Here is a 22337-nt window from a genome sequence, read left to right on the forward strand (position 1 = left end):
GCTGAAGAAAAGCAGGCCCAAACCATGATGCTGCCACCACCATGTTTGACAGTGGGGATGGTGTGTTGAGGGTGATGAGCTGTGTTGCTTTTACGCCAAACATATCGTTTTGCATTGTGGGCAAAAAGTTTGATTTTAGTTTCATCTGACCAGAGCACCTTCTTCCACATGTTTGGTGTGTCTCCCAGGTGGCTTGTGGCAAACTTTAGACGAGACTTTTTATGGATATCTTTGAGAAATGGCTTTCTTCTTGCCACTCTTCCATAAAGGCCAGATTTGTGCAGTGTACGACTGATTGTTGTCCTATGGACAGACTCTCCCACCTCAGTTGTAGTTCTCTGCAGTTCATCCAGAGTGATCATGGGCCTCTTGGCTGCATCTCTGATCAGTCTTCTCCTTGTCTGAGCTGAAAGTTTAGAGGGACGGCCAGGTCTTGGTAGATTTGCAGTGGTCTGATACTCCTTCCATTTCAAAATGATCGCTTGCACAGTGCTCCTTGGGATGTTTAAAGCTTGGGAAATCTTTTTGTATTCAAATCCAGCTTTAAACTTCTCCACAACAGTATTACGGACCTGCCTGGTGTGTTCCTTGGTCTTCATGATGCTCTCTGCACTTTCAACAGAACCCTGAGACTATCACAGAGCAGGTGCATTTATACAGAGACTTGATTACACACAGGTGGATTCTATTTATCACCATCAGTCATTTAGGACAACATTGGATCATTCAGAGATCCTCGCTGAACTTCTGGAGTGAGTTTGCTGCACTGAAAGTAAAGGGGCCGAATAATTTTGCACGCACCACTTTTCCGTTTTTTATTTGCTAAAAAAGTTTAAAATATCCAATAGATTTTGTTCCACTTCACAATTGTGTCCCACTTATTGGTGATTCTTCACAAAAAATAAAATTTTTTATATCTTTATGTTTGAAGCCTGAAATGTGGCAAAAGGTTGAAAAGTTCAAGGGGGCCGAATACTTTTGCAAGGCACTGTAAGAGCCCTGAGGAAGGGGAAGGCAATTACCAAGAAATGTGCTGTCTTTATGTTACCTGTGAACTATTACTTCCAGTAATCTTTTCAAATACACCCGTGAGCGTGGCAAACCTTTGTACTGGGTACACCTACCTATCCATCAACACAATTCTTCCACAAAACTTAATTTTCACCGCTGTTAGAGAGGTAACAGACAAAGACCTTAATAGGGGCCAGCTACACTACACCTTCATTTGATATAAACCCCCCCAGAAGGAAAACCGACCCCTGCATCCACAAATATCAATATAAAAAGATCAGTCCAGCGCTGTCACACACAAATACACACACAGAATAAAAACGAGAAGGAATGCAGGTTTTCAGCACTGGCAAGCCAGAAGCTTCAAAATCAAGTTGAGAAAGAAGTATTGCCCCAACAACATGCCCTGACCCCCAACCTTAACTTATGCTTGTTTATATGTTTGTTTTTTTTGCAAAATCTTTTTTATAAAATTTTTCATTAGCATACAATATTAAAACACGCAGGGGCAAAACCTTTGCCCATGCGGGGCAGTTCTTCTGATGTGGAAATATACCGCAACAGGGGACAACATAACCAAACTACCGTATTTATCGGCGTATAACACGCGCCGGTGTTTAACACGCACCCCAAGTTTAGGAGGGAAGTTTAAGGAAAAAAACTTTTAGGAGGCAAGTTTAAGGAAAAAAACCTTACATTTTAAATGCCCATCAATGTACCCTTCCACTGTCCCCCTGCAGCCTTGCACTATCCCCTTGCAGCCTTCCCCAAAATTGCAGCATGGTTTAGTTTTAGATTTACCGCCGTCGCGCTCTTCGGCTTCTCCCGCTGCCTCCGAGATCTTCGGCTCCTCCCGCCGCCGCCTCCGAGATCTTTGGCTCCTCCCGCCGCCGACATAGACCGAGCCGAGGGTACTAGGATACTCGGCTCTGCTCGCAGTAACGCCCCCGTCCCGCCCCTTGTCCTGGCTCCTGTGATGGACACAACACCAGGCCAATGGCGGGACGTACAGGCTAGGAGGCGGGACTGGGCGTGACTGAGAGCGGAGCCGAGTACACAGTACACTCGGCTCGGTAAATGTAGGTCGGCGCTCCACAGACAGCGCAGATCGGCGGGGGGATTGGCGTATAACACACACCCATGATTTTCCCCTGATTTTAAGGGGAAAACAGTGCATGTTATACGCCGATAAATACGGTAACTTATAATATAACCCCAATGTGGGGAGAGGTTCAGTTCAGGAGAATCTGTGCTCAAATTGGTAACAACAGGATAATGGTACATGAGGGTAGTTGGGTCAATATACTAACAGACTAGAGATATAGTGTTAATCTAGGAATTGGTTACGGCATCATTTGCTGTGGTATTATCATCTAGCCAACAGGTCCATACCTTTTCAAATTTTTGTGGACAACCCCTGCCCAAGTAGGTGGCTTTATACAGGGGTAAACTGGCATTCACTAGGCTTTTCCAGAACCTGACGGGGGGTGGGAAGACGATTGTTTCCAGTTCATCGTAATGGCCTTACGAGCATAGTACAATAGCAGGGATATGAGTATTTTCCTGGCTCTGAGCATTGACAGTTGTTCCACCAGCCCCAGCAGACAATATTTAGGATCATTTATATGTTTGTTTGTTTTTAAATAATGATTAGGACAAAGTACAATGAAACCATTTTTAACCAGGTATATTGCATGTAAATATTTTATATTTAATTTTCAGCCATTAGGGGGCCCTCCTTTGCTCTCCTTATTTTGATTTGCTGGAAAAATATCTGTCGACAAAACTCAATAGCACAAGATGAACCCAAACACTCAGCTAAATATGAAAAAGCAGTGTCATCTCATCCACTCCATCCCTAGTAAAAATGTAATTGCACTGCTTAAAGCCCAACTGTGGGCTAATTTTTTACCTTTATGTTTTAATGAAATGTCCCCTCCAGTAAAAATTAAAAAAAATAAATAAAAGCCCCTAAATCAGGAATAATCAGAAAAGTGAGGACATACAATGAGAGCCTGGCATCATGTAGGCCATTTGACCTCTTTTTTTTGTGTGTGGCTCTTGGGCCTTACCGACCCCTATGGAAAGTAAGATTCTATAATGCATCCTGGCAGCCAAGTTGGCAAGTGCTGGAATATTCCCTGCATTCCAGCACCTGGCACCACCTGTCGGACGAAGTGACCTCCTGCCCCAGAGGGGTAGTATACTTCCAGCCTGACATCATAGGGTTGGAGAAATCAGTGCAGGTAAGTAACCACTGAACACCAATAAAGGAGAAGGATTATTAGTTAGAGACCAAAAAATTAGTGTTATTACTGACACTAAATACCAATCAAAGGGGGGTCGGGGGGGGGGGGGATTTGGTCCTGGCACAGAGCCCAATGAAGGTGGGGGGGGGGGTATTGCTGCCACTGTAGCCAATGAAGGGGGTTATTTTTACTGCAAGTGAAGCCAATGAAGGGGGTTTTAATTTCTGCCTTTGCTCTGAACTTGTTTGAATTATTTTTGTAATGATAGGTCTAAATATCTCCACCATTTTCTATCTCTCCATCACAATTCAGAAGAGAATTCTGAAGAGATGAGTTTACCAATTCTACTTTAATTGGAGTGTATCACTATGCAGGTCTATGCCTTGATAATAGCACAATATGTACTGGGGATACATGTCTTTAATTGGTTCTATTTCTTTTTTTTATTTGGTGGGAAAAGCATTTACAACACTGAACATTTTTTGCTAGCCGGGGTGATTTTTTTAAACAAATGCGCAGTTTTACCTTTGACCACTAGAGGGCGACATTTATGTAAGAATGTTTTGACTTTCACTGAAGAGGGATTTCCCTGACCTATAAGTAAGAAATGTTGAAGAAAGTTTCCTGATATGTAAAGTTAATGACATTGCAACAGTTGCTTCATTCACCTTCCATCACACCATGGAATTATCTTTGGTGTTCTCCATTTATAAAAAAAAAAAAAAAAAAAAGCTTAATGAGATATATCTTAACCACTTGACTTCCAGAGGGTTTAACTCCCTTCATGAACATTTTTTGCTATACGGCTACGTTACTTTAACTGACAATTGCGCGGTCATGCGACTCTGTACCCAAATACAATCTATGTCCTTTTTTTTCCCACAAATAGAGCTTTTTTTTGGTGGTATTTGATAAACTCTGTGGTTTTTATTTTTTTGGGCTATAAACAAAAAACGATGGATAATTAAAAAAAAAAAATATATATATATATATTTTTTACTTTCTGCTATAAAACACGTCTGATAAAAAAAATTTAACAAATCTAATTTATTCATCAATATAGGCCAATATCTATTCTGGCACATTATTTTTTGTAAAAAAAATAAAAACAAGAAGCGTATATCGATTGGTTTGCACAGAAGTTAGTGTCTAAAAACTATGGGCTATTTTTATTTATTTAAAAAAAAAATTATTTTAGTAGTAATGGCGGTGATCAGCAACTTATAGCTGGACTGCAATATTGTGGGGACATTCTGACACGAATTGGCACTTTATGGGAAACAGTAACACTAATATAGTGACTAGTGCTAAAAACATGCACTGTCACTGTACTAATGACACTGGCTGGGAAGGGGTTTATATCATTGGCGATCAAAGGGTTAAATGTGTGCTTAGCCTGTGTTTTACTACAGTGTGGGAGGCAGGGCTGGGATAATGGGTGGGCAGAAGGGGAAGCTACCCTGGGCACTGTGGCATTCTGTGAGGTGGGGGGGGGTACCACAAGGAGATTAGGGGGAAGAGGATTTGTGCTGGAAGGGGAAATTTGGCGGAGTGGCAGGGAGTATTAATTTAGTTGGGGAAATTTGGGGGAATACTATGAGTGATTAGGGGGATTTTGGGGGTAGAGGAGTTGTGTTAGGAGAGGGGATTTTAGCAGGGGGGTAGATTTGTACTGAGAGGAGGGGGGAACTGATGCTTTGGGAATATTTGCCGACACATAATGCTCATACATCTTGAGGGGCGCAGGTTGACATGTTCGCCCTGGGCACTAGAAGACCTTGTCCTGGCACTGGTGGAAGGTGCTTTTACTATTAGGGATCCATGTCCCTAATTTGCAGGGACACAAATTCCATCCCTTCCCTCCTGTCAGAGCGACAATCTGCCTTGTTTATATAGGTAAACCACTGTTCTGTCTCCTTGAAGGATGATCAGAGGGTGCCGGCAGACAAAGTCTGTGGTATCCGCCGATCGGCTCCCGCTGTGTGTAATCACAGTGGGAGCGAGCCGCCGGCAGCGCGCATGCATGCCCCCTACCCACAAGAGTTGGATCACATGTATATGCTATGGGGCAGACCTTAACCACTTAAGGACCGCCTCCTGCACATATACATTGGCAAAATAGCACGGCTGGGCACAAGCACGTACCTGTACGTTGCTTTTTAGGTGCCCAGCTGTGTATGGGGGGGACTCTTGATGGGGACCATCGTGTATGGAGGGACTCTTGATGGGGACCATCGTGTATGGGGGGACTCTTGATGGGGACCATCGGGTACGGGGGGACTCTTGATGGGGACCATCGGGTACGGGGGGACTCTTGATGGGGACCATCGGGTACGGGGGGACTCTTGATGGGGACCATCGGGTACGGGGGGACTCTTGATGGGGACCATCGGGTACGGGGGGACTCTTGATGGGGACCATCGGGTACGGGGGGACTCTTGATGGGGACCATCGGGTACGGGGGGGGGACTCTTGATGGGGACCATCGGGTACGGGGGGGGGACTCTTGATGGGGACCATCGGGTACGGGGGGGGGACTCTTGATGGGGACCATCGGGTACGGGGGGGGGACTCTTGATGGGGACCATCGGGTATGGGGGGGACTCTTGATGGGGACCATCGTGGATGGGGGGACTCTTGATGGGGACCATCGTGGATGGGGGGACTCTTGATGGGGGACTATGAGATAGGTTTATATTTTACACAGTGTCCTAATTTTTGGGGGAATTGGGGTTCTACTACCCCCCACCCCCTAAGGGAGTTCTAAGCCTACTCATTCATTTTTTAACATGGGGGGACTCTGATGGGGACCATCGTGTATGGGGGGGCTCTGATGGGGACCATCGTGTATGGGGGGGCTCTGATGGGGACCATCGTGTATGGGGGGGCTCTGATGGGGACCATCGTGTATGGGGGGGCTCTTGATGGGGACCATCGTGTATGAGGGGCTCTTGATGGGGACCATCGTGTATGGGGGGGGACTCTTGATGGGGACCATCATGTATGGGGGGGGACTCTTGATGGGGACCATCGTGTATGGGGGGGGACTCTTGATGGGGACCATCGTGTATGGGGGGGGGACTCTTGATGGGGACCATCGTGTATGGGGGGGGGACTCTTGATGGGGACCATCGTGTATGGGGGGGGGACTCTTGATGGGGACCATCGTGTATGGGGGGGGACTCTTGATGGGGACCATCGTGTATGGGGGGGGACTCTTGATGGGGACCATCGTGTATGGGGGGGGACTCTTGATGGGGACCATCGTGTATGGGGGGGGACTCTTGATGGGGACCATCGTGTATGGGGGGGGACTCTTGATGGGGACCATCGTGTATGGGGGGGGACTCTTGATGGGGACCATCGTGTATGGGGGGGGACTCTTGATGGGGACCATCGTGTATGGGGGGGACTCTTGATGGGGACCATCGTGTATGGGGGGGACTCTTGATGGGGACCATCGTGTATGGGGGGGGACTCTTGATGGGGACCATCGTGTATGGGGGGGGACTCTTGATGGGGACCATCGTGTATGGGGGGGGACTCTTGATGGGGACCATCGTGTATGGGGGGGGACTCTTGATGGGGACCATCGTGTATGGGGGGGGACTCTTGATGGGGACCATCGTGTATGGGGGGGACTCTTGATGGGGACCATCGTGTATGGGGGGGGACTCTTGATGGGGACCATCGTGTATGGGGGGGGACTCTTGATGGGGACCATCGTGTATGGGGGGGGACTCTTGATGGGGACCATCGTGTATGGGGGGGGGACTCTTGATGGGGACCATCGTGTATGGGGGGGGGACTCTTGATGGGGACCATCGTGTATGGGGGGGGGACTCTTGATGGGGACCATCGTGTATGGGGGGGGACTCTTGATGGGGACCATCGTGTATGGGGGGGGACTCTTGATGGGGACCATCGTGTATGGGGGGGGACTCTTGATGGGGACCATCGTGTATGGGGGGGGACTCTTGATGGGGACCATCGTGTATGGGGGGACTCTTGATGGGGACCATCGTGTATGGGGGGACTCTTGATGGGGACCATCGTGTATGGGGGGACTCTGATGTAAGGGGGAACTCTGATGGGGACTATGAGATAGGTTTATATTTTACACGGTGTCTTCATTTTTGGGGGAATTGGGGTTCTACCACCCCCCACCCCCTAAGGGAGTTCTAGGCCTACTCATTCATTTTATAACATTAACATTGTATTAGCAATAAAATGTGTGAGTGCTGCCTGTCTGCTGGCCATCTCTTTCCACAACTACCTGGATTCCCTGCATGCTTTGTATCATTATTCGGCTGTTTGATTTCTAAGGACTACATATCCCATGGTACCTTACTGCCTGCGAACAGTGCTTCCTTTGCTGACCCCGCCTCCTGAAACTCCTCCTCTCAGCACCTCTGTAGTTCAGAAGGCGGGCTCTGTGAAATGTGTGACACAGCAGTGCCTGCTCACAGGACATAGTGACTACATGTCACAGAATTCGAGGAAATATGTGGGGATGGTCACAACGTTTACAAACTTCAAGATCATTCCGATTAAAGCTGCAATCACATCTTGGCGTTTTGGATCGTGGGCAGATTTGGAACAATTTCAAATTGCCGAGGTGTGAATGACAAATCATGAAAGCAAATTGAAGGTGTCATTCAGCACCTAAAATCGTGGTGCGTTTCTGTCATGATAAATTGTGCTGCAATCGTGGCAACCCACATTGCATGAAGCATTTCACCCAAAAGTAGCTCCTGACCTTTTTTTGGGTGACAAGCTTCACGTGGTACATATTGCCGAGGTTGCAGTCCAACAATCGCGGCAGAACCCCACCGCTATTTTAGGTGCCATTTAAATGAATGGCATCTCAAATGTGCTTCCTGCGGTTTGTCATTCACAATTCGCCACTTTGAAATCGCTGCAAATCTGTCCGTGATTCAAAATCCAGAGATGTGAGTGCAGCCTAATAGCAGCTAGAAGGAATTAATATACAATGGGGACAGGGAAGAGATGATTTTACATGCTGATCATAGATCCACTGTAAAAGAATCGGATATAGAAATCTCACCCCAAAAGACCTGGCCTGCCCCTTCAGTTTCTCTCAACTAAACAAGAATGGTGTACCCCCCCCCCCCCCCCCCGTAGCCTCCTGGGATAGTTACACCATGCATTTTAAAAGCCAGGCACACTACGCACTCGCTGTGCAGTCTCGGGCACACTACGCACTCGCTGTGCAGTCTCGGGCACACTACGCACTCGCTGTGCAGTCTCGGGCACACTACGCACTCGCTGTGCAGTCTCGGGCACACTACGCACTCGCTGTGCAGTCTCGGGCACACTTAGGGTTGCCACCTTTTCTTTAAGTTAAACCTGAACACTTTAGCGGCACATAGCAATTTTTTTTTTATATAGTATAAACTATACATATATTTTGCTATTAAATAACATTTCTAATCATATGACATTAATAACAAGAGTCCCCCTTTACATCAGAGTCCACAGAGTTCCCCTTTTACATCTGAATTTGCAGAGTTGCCTTTCAATGTAAGGGGGGACTCTGCAGACTCTACTGTAAGGGAGAACACTGGGGACTCTGACATAAGGGATGCTCTGGGAACCCCGATTTAAGGGGGAACACTGAGAAATCTGATGTATGGAGAGCACTCTGTGTAATGGGGAACACTGCAGCCTCTGGTGTAAAGGGGAACTCTGATGTAAGGGGTGCTCTGAGAACCCTGATTTACCTTAGTGTACTCAGAGGCAGGAGAGAGAAGGGGGGGGGGGATTTCAGTCACAGACAGAGATGGATGGTGAGCTCACTCAACCCTTGGCAGTCAGCACCTCTCATCCAGATGTATCTGAAGCTGCTGGACTTCAAATTTCTAACCCCCATGTTCCTTTTCTGAGGCACAGCACTGGAGATTGGAGTGTGGGGCAGACACAGAGGGGTAGGGGCAGGAGGAAGAGGAGCAGATCAATCCCCCTCTCCTGTCTGTGTGTGTTTGTGGGGGTTGCTAGGTTGTTGCTGGCTTTGGGCAGTGTGAAAGAGAGTTTAACAGACACTCTTAGCTTAGACAACCGCAGCCAGCAACCCTGCTGGGAAGCTATAATCCAGTCTGAATCATGTGTCTGGGTTTCAGGCAGTCGGAAACCCAGACGCATGATTCCAATCCTGGACAGGTGGCAACCCTAGACACACTTTGCATGTGCTGTGGAGTCTCAGACACACTTTGCATGTGCTGTGGAGTCTAAGACACACCACGCATGCGCCGAGCAGTCTCAGACACACCACGCATGCGCCGAGCAGTCTCAGACACACCCCGCATGCGCCGAGCAGTCTCAGACACACCACGCATGCGCCGAGCAGTCTCAGACACACCACGCATGCGCCGAGCAGTCTCAGACACACCACGCATGCGCCGAGCAGTCTCAGACACACCACGCATGCGCCGAGCAGTCTCAGACACACCACGCATGCGCCGAGCAGTCTCAGACACACCACGCATGCGCCGAGCAGTCTCAGACACACCACGCATGCGCCGAGCAGTCTCAGACACACCACGCATGCGCCGAGCAGTCTCAGACACACCCCGCATGCGCCGAGCAGTCTCAGACACACCCCGCATGCGCCGAGCAGTCTCAGACACACCACGCATGCGCCGAGCAGTCTCAGACACACCACGCATGCGCCGAGCAGTCTCAGACACACCACGCATGCGCCGAGCAGTCTCAGACACACCACGCATGCGCCGAGCAGTCTCAGACACACCACGCATGCGCCGAGCAGTCTCAGACACACCACGCATGCGCCGAGCAGTCTCAGACACACCACGCATGCGCCGAGCAGTCTCAGACACACCACGCATGCGCCGAGCAGTCTCAGACACACCACGCATGCGCCGAGCAGTCTCAGACACACCACGCATGCGCCGAGCAGTCTCAGACACACCACGCATTCGCCGAGCAGTCTCAGACACACCACGCATGCGCCGAGCAGTCTCAGACACACCACGCATGCGCCGAGCAGTCTCAGACACACCCCGCATGCGCCGAGCAGTCTCAGACACACCACGCATGCGCCGAGCAGTCTCAGACACACCACGCATGCGCCGAGCAGTCTCAGACACACCACGCATGCGCCGAGCAGTCTCAGACACACCACGCATGCGCCGAGCAGTCTCAGACACACCACGCATGCGCCGAGCAGTCTCAGACACACCACGCATGCGCCGAGCAGTCTCAGACACACCACGCATGCGCCGAGCAGTCTCAGACACACCACGCATGCGCCGAGCAGTCTCAGACACACCACGCATGCGCCGAGCAGTCTCAGACACACCACGCATGCGCCGAGCAGTCTCAGACACACCACGCATGCGCCGAGCAGTCTCAGACACACCACGCATGCGCCGAGCAGTCTCAGACACACCACGCATGCGCCGAGCAGTCTCAGACACACCCCGCATGCGCCGAGCAGTCTCAGACACACCACGCATGCGCCGAGCAGTCTCAGACACACCACGCATGCGCCGAGCAGTCTCAGACACACCACGCATGCGCCGAGCAGTCTCAGACACACCACGCATGCGCAGAGCAGTCTCAGACACACCACGCATGCGCCGAGCAGTCTCAGACACACCACGCATGCGCCGAGCAGTCTCAGACACACCACGCATGCGCCGAGCAGTCTCAGACACACCACGCATGCGCCGAGCAGTCTCAGACACACCACGCATGCGCCGAGCAGTCTCAGACACACCACGCATGCGCCGAGCAGTCTCAGACACACCACGCATGCGCCGAGCAGTCTCAGACACACCACGCATGCGCCGAGCAGTCTCAGACACACCACGCATTCGCCGAGCAGTCTCAGACACACCACGCATGCGCCGAGCAGTCTCAGACACACCACGCATGCGCCGAGCAGTCTCAGACACACTATGCATGCGCTGTGCAGTCTCAGGTGCCCCACGCATGGGCTGTGCAGTCTCGGACACACTACCCATGTGCCGAGCAGTCTCGGGCACACTATGCATGTGCAGTATCAAGCCACAAAGGGGACGGATGCCAGAACGCAAAGGCACACCCTGGCTTCTGGTGGCCCACGGCACACCCTGGCCTCTGGTGGCCCACGGCACACCCTGGCCTCTGGTGGCCCACGGCACACCCTGGCCTCTGGTGGCCCACGGCACACCCTGGCCTCTGGTGGCCCACGGCACACCCTGGCCTCTGGTGGCCCACGGCACACCCTGGCCTCTGGTGGCCCACGGCACACCCTGGCCTCTGTTGGCATCCGTATCACAAATGGGGGCATGGGATCGGGTGGGCAGCCGTGAAGGAGCACGTTACCAGACACCGGGCATGCATTTTTTTTTAGGACAACCAGTGGCACAGGTAAGGGGGGGGCCTATAGTGAGAGTGAAGTTCCTTTTTAATGACACGCATCCACTCACCTTTAAGTCACTGTGACTTCCAAAATCAAAAATTCGGAAAACAAATTTGCAACTCTTTAAAACCATTCCCTATACTCCATGTTTACTTCAGCAGTCTGAGTGCTGCAGGTTGGCGGTGTGTTCACACGATGGACCCGTGGCTCTTTATATACCACTTATGTCATGACATGTACTAACAGGACACAGCCTACCTCGGCAAAGGAACTTTTCTAAAAGCAACCAAACCACATGAGAGGAACGCAGCACACAATACAATAAACGAGGGGCTGAAATCCTACAGAATATGTACAGTGTGAGAAAGCGATGCCAAGGCATCTCTGACAACAAAAGGAGCAATTCATCAGTGTTGCCGTGGCAACTAAATGTCAAAACTAATCCAGCATATTCAATGTAACTGAGCAAAGAACACATGGGAATATAAATGCAGTAACTGAAAAAACCAAATGCATACAAAAGGCTACATTACAGCTGTCATGTGAGCAAGTGGAGACAGGCAGGCACTGCAATGGTGAGTCACAGGCTAATGAAGAAGACCAGTCATTCCTCCATGAAGACAACATCTACTGAACATTAATGGAGCAATTTTGTACAAGGACACAGTACATTTAAAAAGCATAACTGCACCATGTATATTATATATTCTGGATGCAAATAAATTGAATTTTTTTACTCCCTGTAGAATCCTTTTCTCCTACATCTGCTGGAGTAGGATGCTAGGATGTCCTGCTAGTGGACAACGTCTATGACACCCCCCATCTGCTAGCACAGCCTCTGTTAGTGGTAAGCAGCAAATGGAGAGAACATATAAAAACTTCAAAAGACAACAACCAGAAGGGCGGGTGATGTGTCCTTCAATGAATGCAGAGAAAAAGACTTTACGGTAAATACAAAACTCCCACATTCCTTTCCATTCATTGAAGGATATGGTGAAGATCAGTAGATATTGACCGCCGGGACGTCCCCAAAGCAGTGTCCACAGAAGGATGGGAGAACAGAAGAACAACTCAGCACAGCAACATCACACCACCGCCTGCAAAGATGCCGCCGCTGCACCCAAAACTGGCATCTTGGGAACCACAAATGTCAGCCTAATGAACCCTATGAGAACTTAAAGCAGAGTTCCACCCTAAAGTGGAACTTCCGCTCATCAAACCCCCCCCCCCCCCGGTGTCACAGTTGACACCTTTCAGGGGGAAGGGGGGTGTAGATACCTGTCTAAGACCTAGAGGCGATTCAGTTCGCATTGTGCGCTATACAAGTATTTCATTCATAAGACAGGTATTTGCACCCACTTCCGGGCATAGACTCCCATAGGAGTCTATGCTTCTTCCTGTCCCGCCGCAATGTCTGCTGGGACACACACGGGTCCTAGAGACAGCGCGGACCATTCCCATTGTGCTGCGCGAATCGCGCATTCACAGTAGGGAACCGGGAAGTGAAGCCGCAACACTTCACTTCCTGATTCCCTCACCAAGGAATGGCGGCGGCAGCAGCCGAGAGCCGAGTGATTGATCGGCTTCGGCTGCCGACATCGCTGGACCCTGGGACAGGTGAGTGTCTATTTATTAAAAGTCAGCAGCTGTAGTATTTATAGCTGCTGGCTTTTAATTATTTTTTTCCTTTAAAGAGGGAGTCCACTGGGAAAAAAATTATCGCAGTACAGATTCTGACATTCTAATTCTTTGATGCTAGGCATAAAAATTCGACTGTTAGCAAATAGAGGCTTTCCACCGGCAGGGTCCATCTCTAGGAAGTCTTTTTATACGTCGTACCTAGTGTCCGACTCCTGCAGGTGGCGATATAAACCAGTGGTCAAGATGCGCTGATCTTCACTGTGTCCTTCAATGAATAGAAGAGAAAAAGGGATTGCATACACTGGCTACAAGTAATATTCATATACAGTTAAGCCGGCCATACATGAATTGATACTCTGTCGGTTCAGCAGGGACCGGTCAAATTTTGATCCATGTATGGGCTTGTATCCAAGTCAATCTTTTGATCGACTTGGGTGCAACCAGCCTATTGGAATTCTTCTCTCAGGCAGCACAACCGGCTATAGCTGGCGGTGCTGATAAGTGTATTCTGATGGCGTGGAAAAATCCTCACTGTCAGAATACATAAGCACAGCTGGAGGGATTTGAGTCATTTTCTTTTGTTCAACCCGGTGGTTGAACAAAAAAACAAAACAAAAAAAAGAAGACAAATGTATGGCCAGTGATGGGAATAGTGGTCCTTTTTGACTGAACATTCAAATTCTTGCTTAAGGCCAATGACTGGCTATCTGCAGGCATTAAATGGGCATAGATAAGAAACAGGAATTCACAGTGCTTCACTTTTTCCACATTTTGTTATGTTCTAGCCTTATTCGAAAATGAATTCAATTTATTATTTTCCTCAAAATTCTACAAACAGTACCCCAATAATGACAATGTGAAAGAAGTTTGTTTGAAATCTTTGCAAATTTATTAAAAATAAAAACTGGAAAAAAATCCCATGTAAATAATTACTCATAGTCTTCGCCGTTAAAATTGAGCTTAGTGCATCCTGCTTCCACTGATCATCCTTGAGATGTTTCTACAACTTGATTGAGTCCACCTCAGTTGATTGGACATGATTTGGAAAGACACACACCTGTCTGTATAAGGTCCCATAGTTAACAGTGCATGTCAGAGCACAAACCAAGCCGTGAAGCTGAACACCTGCAAGTCAGCTGTACACGGCACCTGCGCAATTACTAAATTCTGCCGAGTCCAGGTTCAAGACTCACCATCCAAGTGGACATAGAGTCAGAATAAAAAATTGCAGAGCGAAGCGAGGCCATGCCTGGAGCTTGGCGAGGGGCCCCGTTACAAAGTGGTGTCTTACTACAGTCTTGGAACGCAGGCGCAGTGCACAGCTGACTCACAGGTCTTCCGCTTCAGCTATTTTCGGCGGTTCGTACTATGCAAGCGCTGCGCCTGGGCAGTACAGGGGGGACATTATCCGCCGAGAGAACCTTTCTCGGCAGAACACCAGCGCTATGGGGCAACAGGTCCCAGCATCGGCCAAAAAGAGCACAAAAGCGGACATTGGGCTAAACAGTGTGCAGTAAAGTGAAAACAACACAATTTATACACGTATAAATATATATACGGATGCGGCTCTATCTAAAAAATGGATATAAATAAATGGCATTTAAATTCATTGTAAAAAAAAATCAATAAATAAAGAATAATTAATGTGTAAATAATTTATAAAACCGCAGTAATATTCATAATACTTATGAACACTTTGTGTGAATTTTTTTTACTATTTTAGAAAGAGGTTAAGCATGCGTGTGAGGAAGGCAAGAAGGCATGTTGATCGTATGTATGCGTGCAGACTCACATTTATGCATAGCATGCATACAAACAAGCGTAGATGTACCCGCAAGAGAGAACTTAGGTGCCATCTAGCACATAGGCAATAGACGGTGCAGGTACAAATGCTTCAAAAAATATCTCAGCCTAGCGTGTATCTAAGAAATACACACACATATATATTTACATGCGTATTAGAAAATTCTGAATGATAAATAATTTAAAAAAAAAATATATATATATATATATATATATATATAATATAAATACCATTTATTTGTTTATATCAATTTTTTAGATATAAATACCAGGAAAAGAAAGCTCTATTTGTGGGAAAAAAGGATGTCAATTTTGTTTGGGTATAGCGCCGCATGACCGCGCAATTGTCAGTTAAAGCGGTGCAGTATCGAAATGCAAAAAAATGGCCTGGTCGTTGAGCAGCCAAATCTTCCGGGGCTGAAGTGGTTAAAGAAAAAAGAAAAAAAAAACACAACTGGAAAAAGCATACCTTTGCTTACCTTTGACCCCTTCTGGCCTGCTCTTTTAAATGCGGGTGACGCCACTCAGCATTACCACAGACTGAACATGCTGAGGATCTCAAATCTTGCAACAATAAGCTCCTGCATACGACTTCACTCAGACTCACCACAGCCTCCTGGGACAGGTGTGTATCTCAAATCTTACGATAATGCACTGTTGTAAAATGTGGAATCTTTAGCCGCCAACTAGGCGAGCATCTAGTCGAGGTGTAAGTTAATAGGCATCTTCTGCTATTTTTTATATTTTTTATTACCAAATTTTGCACTGGGGTTATATATATATATATATATATATATATATATATATATATATATATATATATATATATATATATATATATATATTTTTTTTTTTTTTTTTTTTTTTTGCAAGGTCTGCTTTAATACTCTAATAAATAATGCACTCAGCAGGGTTAGTGCTCCTGCCTGGAAGAAGAATGGTTGGGGTGATAAGGATAACTCTCCATGAAGGAGGCTCCAAGTCACATCCACTTTGATGTGAATTGTAATCCCTCAACAGCCACAGAAGATGAAAAATGAGCCATTCATTGTTAAAGCACAAAAGCCCAGATCGGCTTATAAAAGGGACCCTTGCAAAATAGTTACTGTCTCCACTGGTCTTTAGGTCTGCCATTACTGTAAATAATTTATCTGTGTGTACTCATGGCTTAAAGCAGCAATTGTTCTTCTCCCCGGCTTTTAAAACACTTTATATACCCGTCATACACATTGCATAACAGGCAAGTTCTTAGTGCGATATACTGACAAGGCTCGTCCCTAAGGGCCCAGCTACAATCAGTGATCTGATCAGTAAGAATTATAGCAAATCCTCGGTAGGAATCTGTGCCCTGGAAATAGGCCCCTTCTCCTTCCCACCTCTCCCAGGTGCAGGGTTCACAATGAGCACCTAAGGGACACCACAGCTATGTGACCCCGGTATTTACTCGGCACATCAACACACCCATGGGAAGAATGTACCAGGCTCATAGACCACAGTAAGAATACATGCACAACACAGTACTGCCCCGGAGTGGTGCTACTTCAACTACATTAGACATTACAGCAATAATGATAGAATTACAGATGTATATAACACGCCATGCTTGTTAAAGGATAAGCTCTTCTTTAGACAATTAACACATAATGGACCTTGCAATAGACAGCCTGTATGATGCTAGTATTTACAGCAACTGTACAGTGCTGTATGGTTAAAGCGGAGGTCCACCCTAAAGTGGACCTTCCGCTCATTGGAACCCTCCCCCCCTCCGGCGCCACAATTGGCACCATTCAGGGGGGAGGGGGGTGCAGGTACCTGTACAGTACAGGTATCTGCACCCACTTCCGGCATAGATTCTGCAGAAGGTACGCCCCTTTCCGCAGAATCTACGACCCTTTCCGAAGGTCCCCCGCTGCCTGCTGGGAAACACACGGATCCCAGAGACAGCGGGGACCATCCTTATTGCGCAGCACAACTCACGCGTGCGCAGTAGGGAACCGGGAAATGAAGCCGAAAGGCTCCACTTCCTGATTCCCATACTCTATGATCGTTCGGAGGCCGGGCGCGATGTTATGACGTCACGCCCGCCTCGGTATTCAAATTAACAGCGCCGATCTGGCTAGGAAGCCATGATCGTTTTTTTTTTTATTATTATTCCCAGCCTAGAGGTGAGATGTGGGGTCTTATTGACCCCATATCTCACTGTAAATAGGTCCGATCGTGCCATATTCCTATTACAAGGGATGTTTACATTCCTTGTAATAGGAATAAAAGTCATCAATTTTTTTATTTATTTTTTTAAGTGTAAAACTAAAAAAAATGAAAATAAAATTAACAATAAAAAACAAAACAAAAAAAATTTAAAGCGCCCCTGTCCCCGTGAGCTCGCACACAGAAGCGAACACATACGTAAGTCCCGCCCACATATGAAAACGGTGTTCAAACCACACATGTGAGGTATCACCGCGAACGTTAGAGCGAGAGCAATAATTCTAGCCCTAGGCCTCCTCTGTAACCCAAAATATGTAACCAGTAAAAAAATTTAAAGCGTCGCCTATGGGGATTTTTAAATACCAAAGTTTGGCGCCATTCCACGAGCGCGTACAATTTTGAAGCGTGACATGTTGGGTATCTATTTACTCGGCGTATCCTCCTCTTTCACATTATGCAAAAAAATTGGGATAACTTTACTGTTTTTTTTTTTTAAGCATGAAACTGTTTTTTTTCTGAAAAAAATGCGTTCGAAAAATTGCTGCGCAAATACCGTGCGAGATAAAAAGTTGCAATGACCGCCATTGTATTCTCTAGGGTCTTTGCTAAAAAAAACATATATAATGTGTGGGGGTTCTATGTAATTTTCTAGCAAAAAAATTAGGAATTTTACATGTAGGAATTGGCCTGGGTCCGAAGTGGTTAAAATTCCATCCTAAACGTGCGTGTTATATGCTGATAAATACTGATATTTTGCAGAAATAAAAAATTGATAATTGGCATGTGCATATGTATTCACCCCCTTTGTTATAAAGCCTATAAAAAGCTCTGATGCAACCAATTACCGTCAGAAGTCACATAATTAGTGAAATAATGTCCACCTGTGTGCAATCTAAGTGTCACACGATCTGTCATTACATATACACACCTTTTTGAAAGGCCCCAGAGGCTGCAACACCTAAGCAAGAGGCACCACTAACCAAACACTGCCATGAAGACCAAAGAACTCTCCAAACAATGTACAATGTGACAATGTTGAGAAGTACAAGTCAGGGTTAGGTTATAAAAAAATAAATATCCAAATCTTTGATGATCCCTAGGAGCACCATCAAATCTATCATAACCAAATGGAAAGAACATGGCACAACAGCAAACCTGCCAAGAGATGGCCGCACACCAAAACTCACGGACCGGGCAATGTGGGCATTAATCAGAGGAGGCAGCACAGAGACCTAAGGTAACCCAGGAAGAGCTGCAGAGTTCCACAGCAGAGACTGGGGTATCTGTACATAGGACGACAATAAGCCGTACGCTCCATAGAGTTGGGTTTTATGGCAGAGTGGCCAGAAGAAAGCCATTACTTTCCGCAAAAAACAAAATGGCAAGTTTGTGAGTTTACGAAAAGGTATCTGGGAGACTCACAAAATGTATGGAGGAAGGTGCTCTGGTCTGACGAGACAAAAATTGAACTTTTTGGCCATCAAAGCAATTGCTATGTCTGGCGAAAACCCAACACATCACATCACCCAAAGAGTACTATCCCCATCCCCATGTTTTTCAGCAGTCGGGACTGGGAAACTGGTCAGAGTTGAGGGAAAGATGGATGGTGCTAAATACAGGGATATTCTTGAGCAGGACAATGACCCCAAACACACCGCTAACGCAACACTTGAATGGTTTAAGGGAAAACATGTAAATGTGTTGGAGTGGCCTAGTCAAAGCCCAGACATCAATCCAATAGAAAATCTATGGTCAGACTTAAAGATTGCTGTTCACAAGCGTAAACCATCCAACTTGAAGGAGCTGGAGCAGTTTTGCAAGATGGAAATTCCAGTGGTAAGATGTGGCAAGCACATAGAGACTTATCCAAAGTGACTTGGAGCTGTGATAGCCCTACTTGGAGCTGTGTGGCTCTCTGCTTGACCCCCCCACACTCACAGGGGTGCTCAGCTGTGGAGAGGGAGGGGTGCATCTTCACTGTGTGCTATAATGGCATAAGCAAGGATGGGCTCAGGCGTGTTTGCAGCTCCACATGCCCAAGCCTACCAGGAAGCTTACACTGCGCATCGCTAATCACGGGCAATGAGACATTTCCCGATCAGCAGCTGTAGAGATTGGGAAATGTCTCACTGCCTCTGATTAGCACTGCACAGTGTAAGACTGGCCATACACCTATAGATTATCTGCAGCTTTTCTATGGTCAGATGGAAAAAGTGGGAGATTCCTCCATCCACACAGTTTAGCGAACATGGAGCGTACACTTTTTCCATCTAACCATATAAAATCTGCAGATAATCTATAGCCAGCTTTAGCTGCCTGGCAGGCTCGGGCATGTGGAGCTGCAAAAAAACCAAAGCCCATCCTTAAGCATAAGAGTTGAAAGGAGGAACCATAGTTGCCAGCAGAGAACACAATATTTAACACACCTGTGTGCTGAAGAGACAAGGATAACTTTTTTTCTCATACATATTGACCTATTTTTATTCTGCTCGGTTCATTCAGATAACCCTGCAGCCCCAGATCCCCTGTGTCAGTGAGCAGCAGCTGCAGGGGAGAAGAGGGAGTGCTGAAAGCAGCTGGAATAGGAGAGCCTATGGGTGACATTATAGCTCCCAGAACTCCCAGCTGTTTTTGAGCCAGAGCTACAGGATCACTTGATGGGATTGGAGCAGATATATGCAAGTACACAAATTGTTTTCATACAGGTTAGGCAGGAAAGGTGGGAGGGGTGGAGGGAAAGAGCTGCTCTTGTAAGGTTTCGAATTTGGATATAGTGTTCCTTCAATCAAATGTCGGGAGACTTCAGTCGGTTCAATAATAACCCACCGACATTCAGCCCGTGTGTATGTTGGTCTGTGGGACAAGCATGTTGGAAAACCATCAGCTTACCAACTCCCGATCAGCGCTCTCAGCCAATGGCAGAGAGCGCTGATTGGAATGTTCTGTCCCTTGTGTATGTCAGTCTAACGAGCATGCTCAGCTGGGGAGATCGCTAACGTCGGATGGTTAGTACAGCGGCTCCAACCAGAAACTTGTAGTGTGTACCAGGCATTACTGCCAGACTTATTTTGTGGGTGATTGCCATATGGCCAAGATATCCAGAAAAACGCTTTATGTCTTAAGTCCCATATACACGGACCGAATGCTGGGAGACATTGGCTGATTTCATAAAAAAAAAAACAGCTGTCATCTGGCCCGTGCGTATGCCACCCTTCTGTTATTATTATTATACAGGATTTATATAGTGCCAATCGTTTACGCAGTGCTTTACAATATAAAAAGGAGACAATATAGTTATAATACAATAAAATACAAGAGGATTAAGAGGGCCCTGCTCAGAAGAGCTTACAATCTATTAGGGTGGGGCAGGTGGTACAAAAGGTTGTAACTGTGGGGAATGAGCTGATGGAAGTGGTAGAAGATTAGTCAGAGATGTGATGGGCTTTGCTGAAGAGATGAGTTTTCAGGGATCGCCTGAAGGTAGCAGGAGTAGGGGATAGTTGGACAGGTGGAGGTAGCGAGTTCCAAAGGATGGGAGAGGCTCTGGAGAAATGCTGGAGAGGATCTGGGTGATATTTGGAGACAAGATTGGTGATGTAGCTCGGACGTTGGACGAGCACACTGGAAAACCAGCAGCCAACCAACTCCCAATCAGCACTCTCAGCCAATAGCAGAGAGTACTGATTGAAGTGTTCTGGTGGGGGGGGGCTGTATCCCTGGCAGAACACAACATCTCATCTATATTACTTTTGGATGGTTAGTACAGCTGCTCCGACTGGAGCTGTCACTACACTTGTAGTGTGTACCAGGCTTTATAATCTACTGTATATCTTATATTGCTGCCCTAGACCCAGGTCTGTGTGCCTGCTGCACAAATCGGGCCATACCTACCGAGTTAATCACTGCCCATTAGGCTATCACATTTATTATCTAGTGGGACATACCTGTGTCTAAGCCGTTCACATAAGTTCTCTAAACACTGGTAAAAGTGTGGAGCCTCCACTCCCTCTAGAGATGCACCATCAGTAGAAGGCTGGCGTTGGCGTGGTGTAGCAGAACGTGATGTTGGGACAATGACGGTATTTAAGCTTTTGCCAGTGAGCAAATCCTGATAAACTGCAGCAGCGCTGTCCAAAAACTCTGCAAACATAAAAGAATAGTGTTCAGAATGTGCACAACTAATACGTTAACAGAAAATCACGTTTCCGATCCCAGCAGAAATGTCTTGGAGACATCCAGGCTTCCTCAAAGACTGGTGACATCAGTGCACAGTCATCAGATTCTACACACAGCTGCCAAGTTGTGCAGATGATGGATGGGTTCTGCGTGGCCAGAGGGACACTCACCAGAGTAATAAAACTGGATCTGGAAGGCATACAGGAAATCGGAGAATGACATGAGACAGTCCATTGCATCGTCCATCAGTACAATCCTGGCAAGACACAGAAGAGCCAGACTTAAAACAAACACTCAGGACAACTGAGGAACAAAATGGGGTTCATACTATTCCATGGTGGTAGAGTGGAAAAAAAACAGTCCTTGTGATTATGAACTGTATTGTTATAAACTGAACTCCAGACAACTACCAGAGGTTCAAACTATTTGGAATGGGTCACGCCAATTAACATAATTTTTGTTAACAATGTTTAATTTCTTTACATAGCCGGGCATATTGCTTTGCTTTGGATATTAAAAATGAATTAATTAGCATTTTTTGTTTGTGGTGCTCAGATGCAGTGAAGATCCACTTTAAATACATTTATGGGAGCCATTTTAACTGCTAAGGGATTTGTATTTGTCCATCAAGTCTTGATATTTATATATTCCTTACACAGCGATAGGGAAATCCCACAACCATGGCCAGGTGTATAACAATACTCACAGTTAGGAAAAACACTGTTGTCCTTTTTCCACCCCCAGCCTGCAGACTAGACAACAAAGGAGCAGCAGCAGACTGATGAGGTCAGCAAGTTCCTTGTGAAAATATTTTCAAGCAGCACACCCAATTGGCTGCCATATATATTTATTTACACCATTAC

At 46.9% G+C, this 22337-nt stretch overlaps 1 protein-coding gene and 1 long non-coding RNA gene across 5 annotated transcripts in view; one reads left to right on the forward strand and one right to left on the reverse strand.

The window, feature by feature from the left end:
• Positions 1-22337, reverse strand: part of CSTPP1 (centriolar satellite-associated tubulin polyglutamylase complex regulator 1) — a 235373-nt gene that overhangs the window by 8959 nt on the left and 204077 nt on the right. For all 4 annotated transcript variants that reach the window (XM_077461248.1, XM_077461257.1, XM_077461275.1 and 1 more), the window contains 2 exons: positions 21645-21730; positions 21243-21438 (listed from right to left, as the gene is read on the reverse strand). In XM_077461248.1, the coding sequence (XP_077317374.1) occupies positions 21243-21438; positions 21645-21730 (282 nt within the window). The remainder of the gene's footprint in view (positions 1-21242; positions 21439-21644; positions 21731-22337) is intronic.
• Positions 15587-22337, forward strand: part of LOC143940167 (uncharacterized) — a 75550-nt gene continuing 68799 nt past the window's right edge. The window contains exon 1 of the long non-coding RNA XR_013263827.1: positions 15587-15715. This is a non-coding gene — a long non-coding RNA (uncharacterized LOC143940167). The remainder of the gene's footprint in view (positions 15716-22337) is intronic.

Source organism: Lithobates pipiens, unplaced genomic scaffold (assembly GCF_037356315.1).
Source record: "Lithobates pipiens isolate NorthernLeopardFrog02 unplaced genomic scaffold, aLitPip1_a1.2 Scaffold_10, whole genome shotgun sequence".
Classification (NCBI taxonomy): domain Eukaryota; kingdom Metazoa; phylum Chordata; class Amphibia; order Anura; family Ranidae; genus Lithobates; species Lithobates pipiens.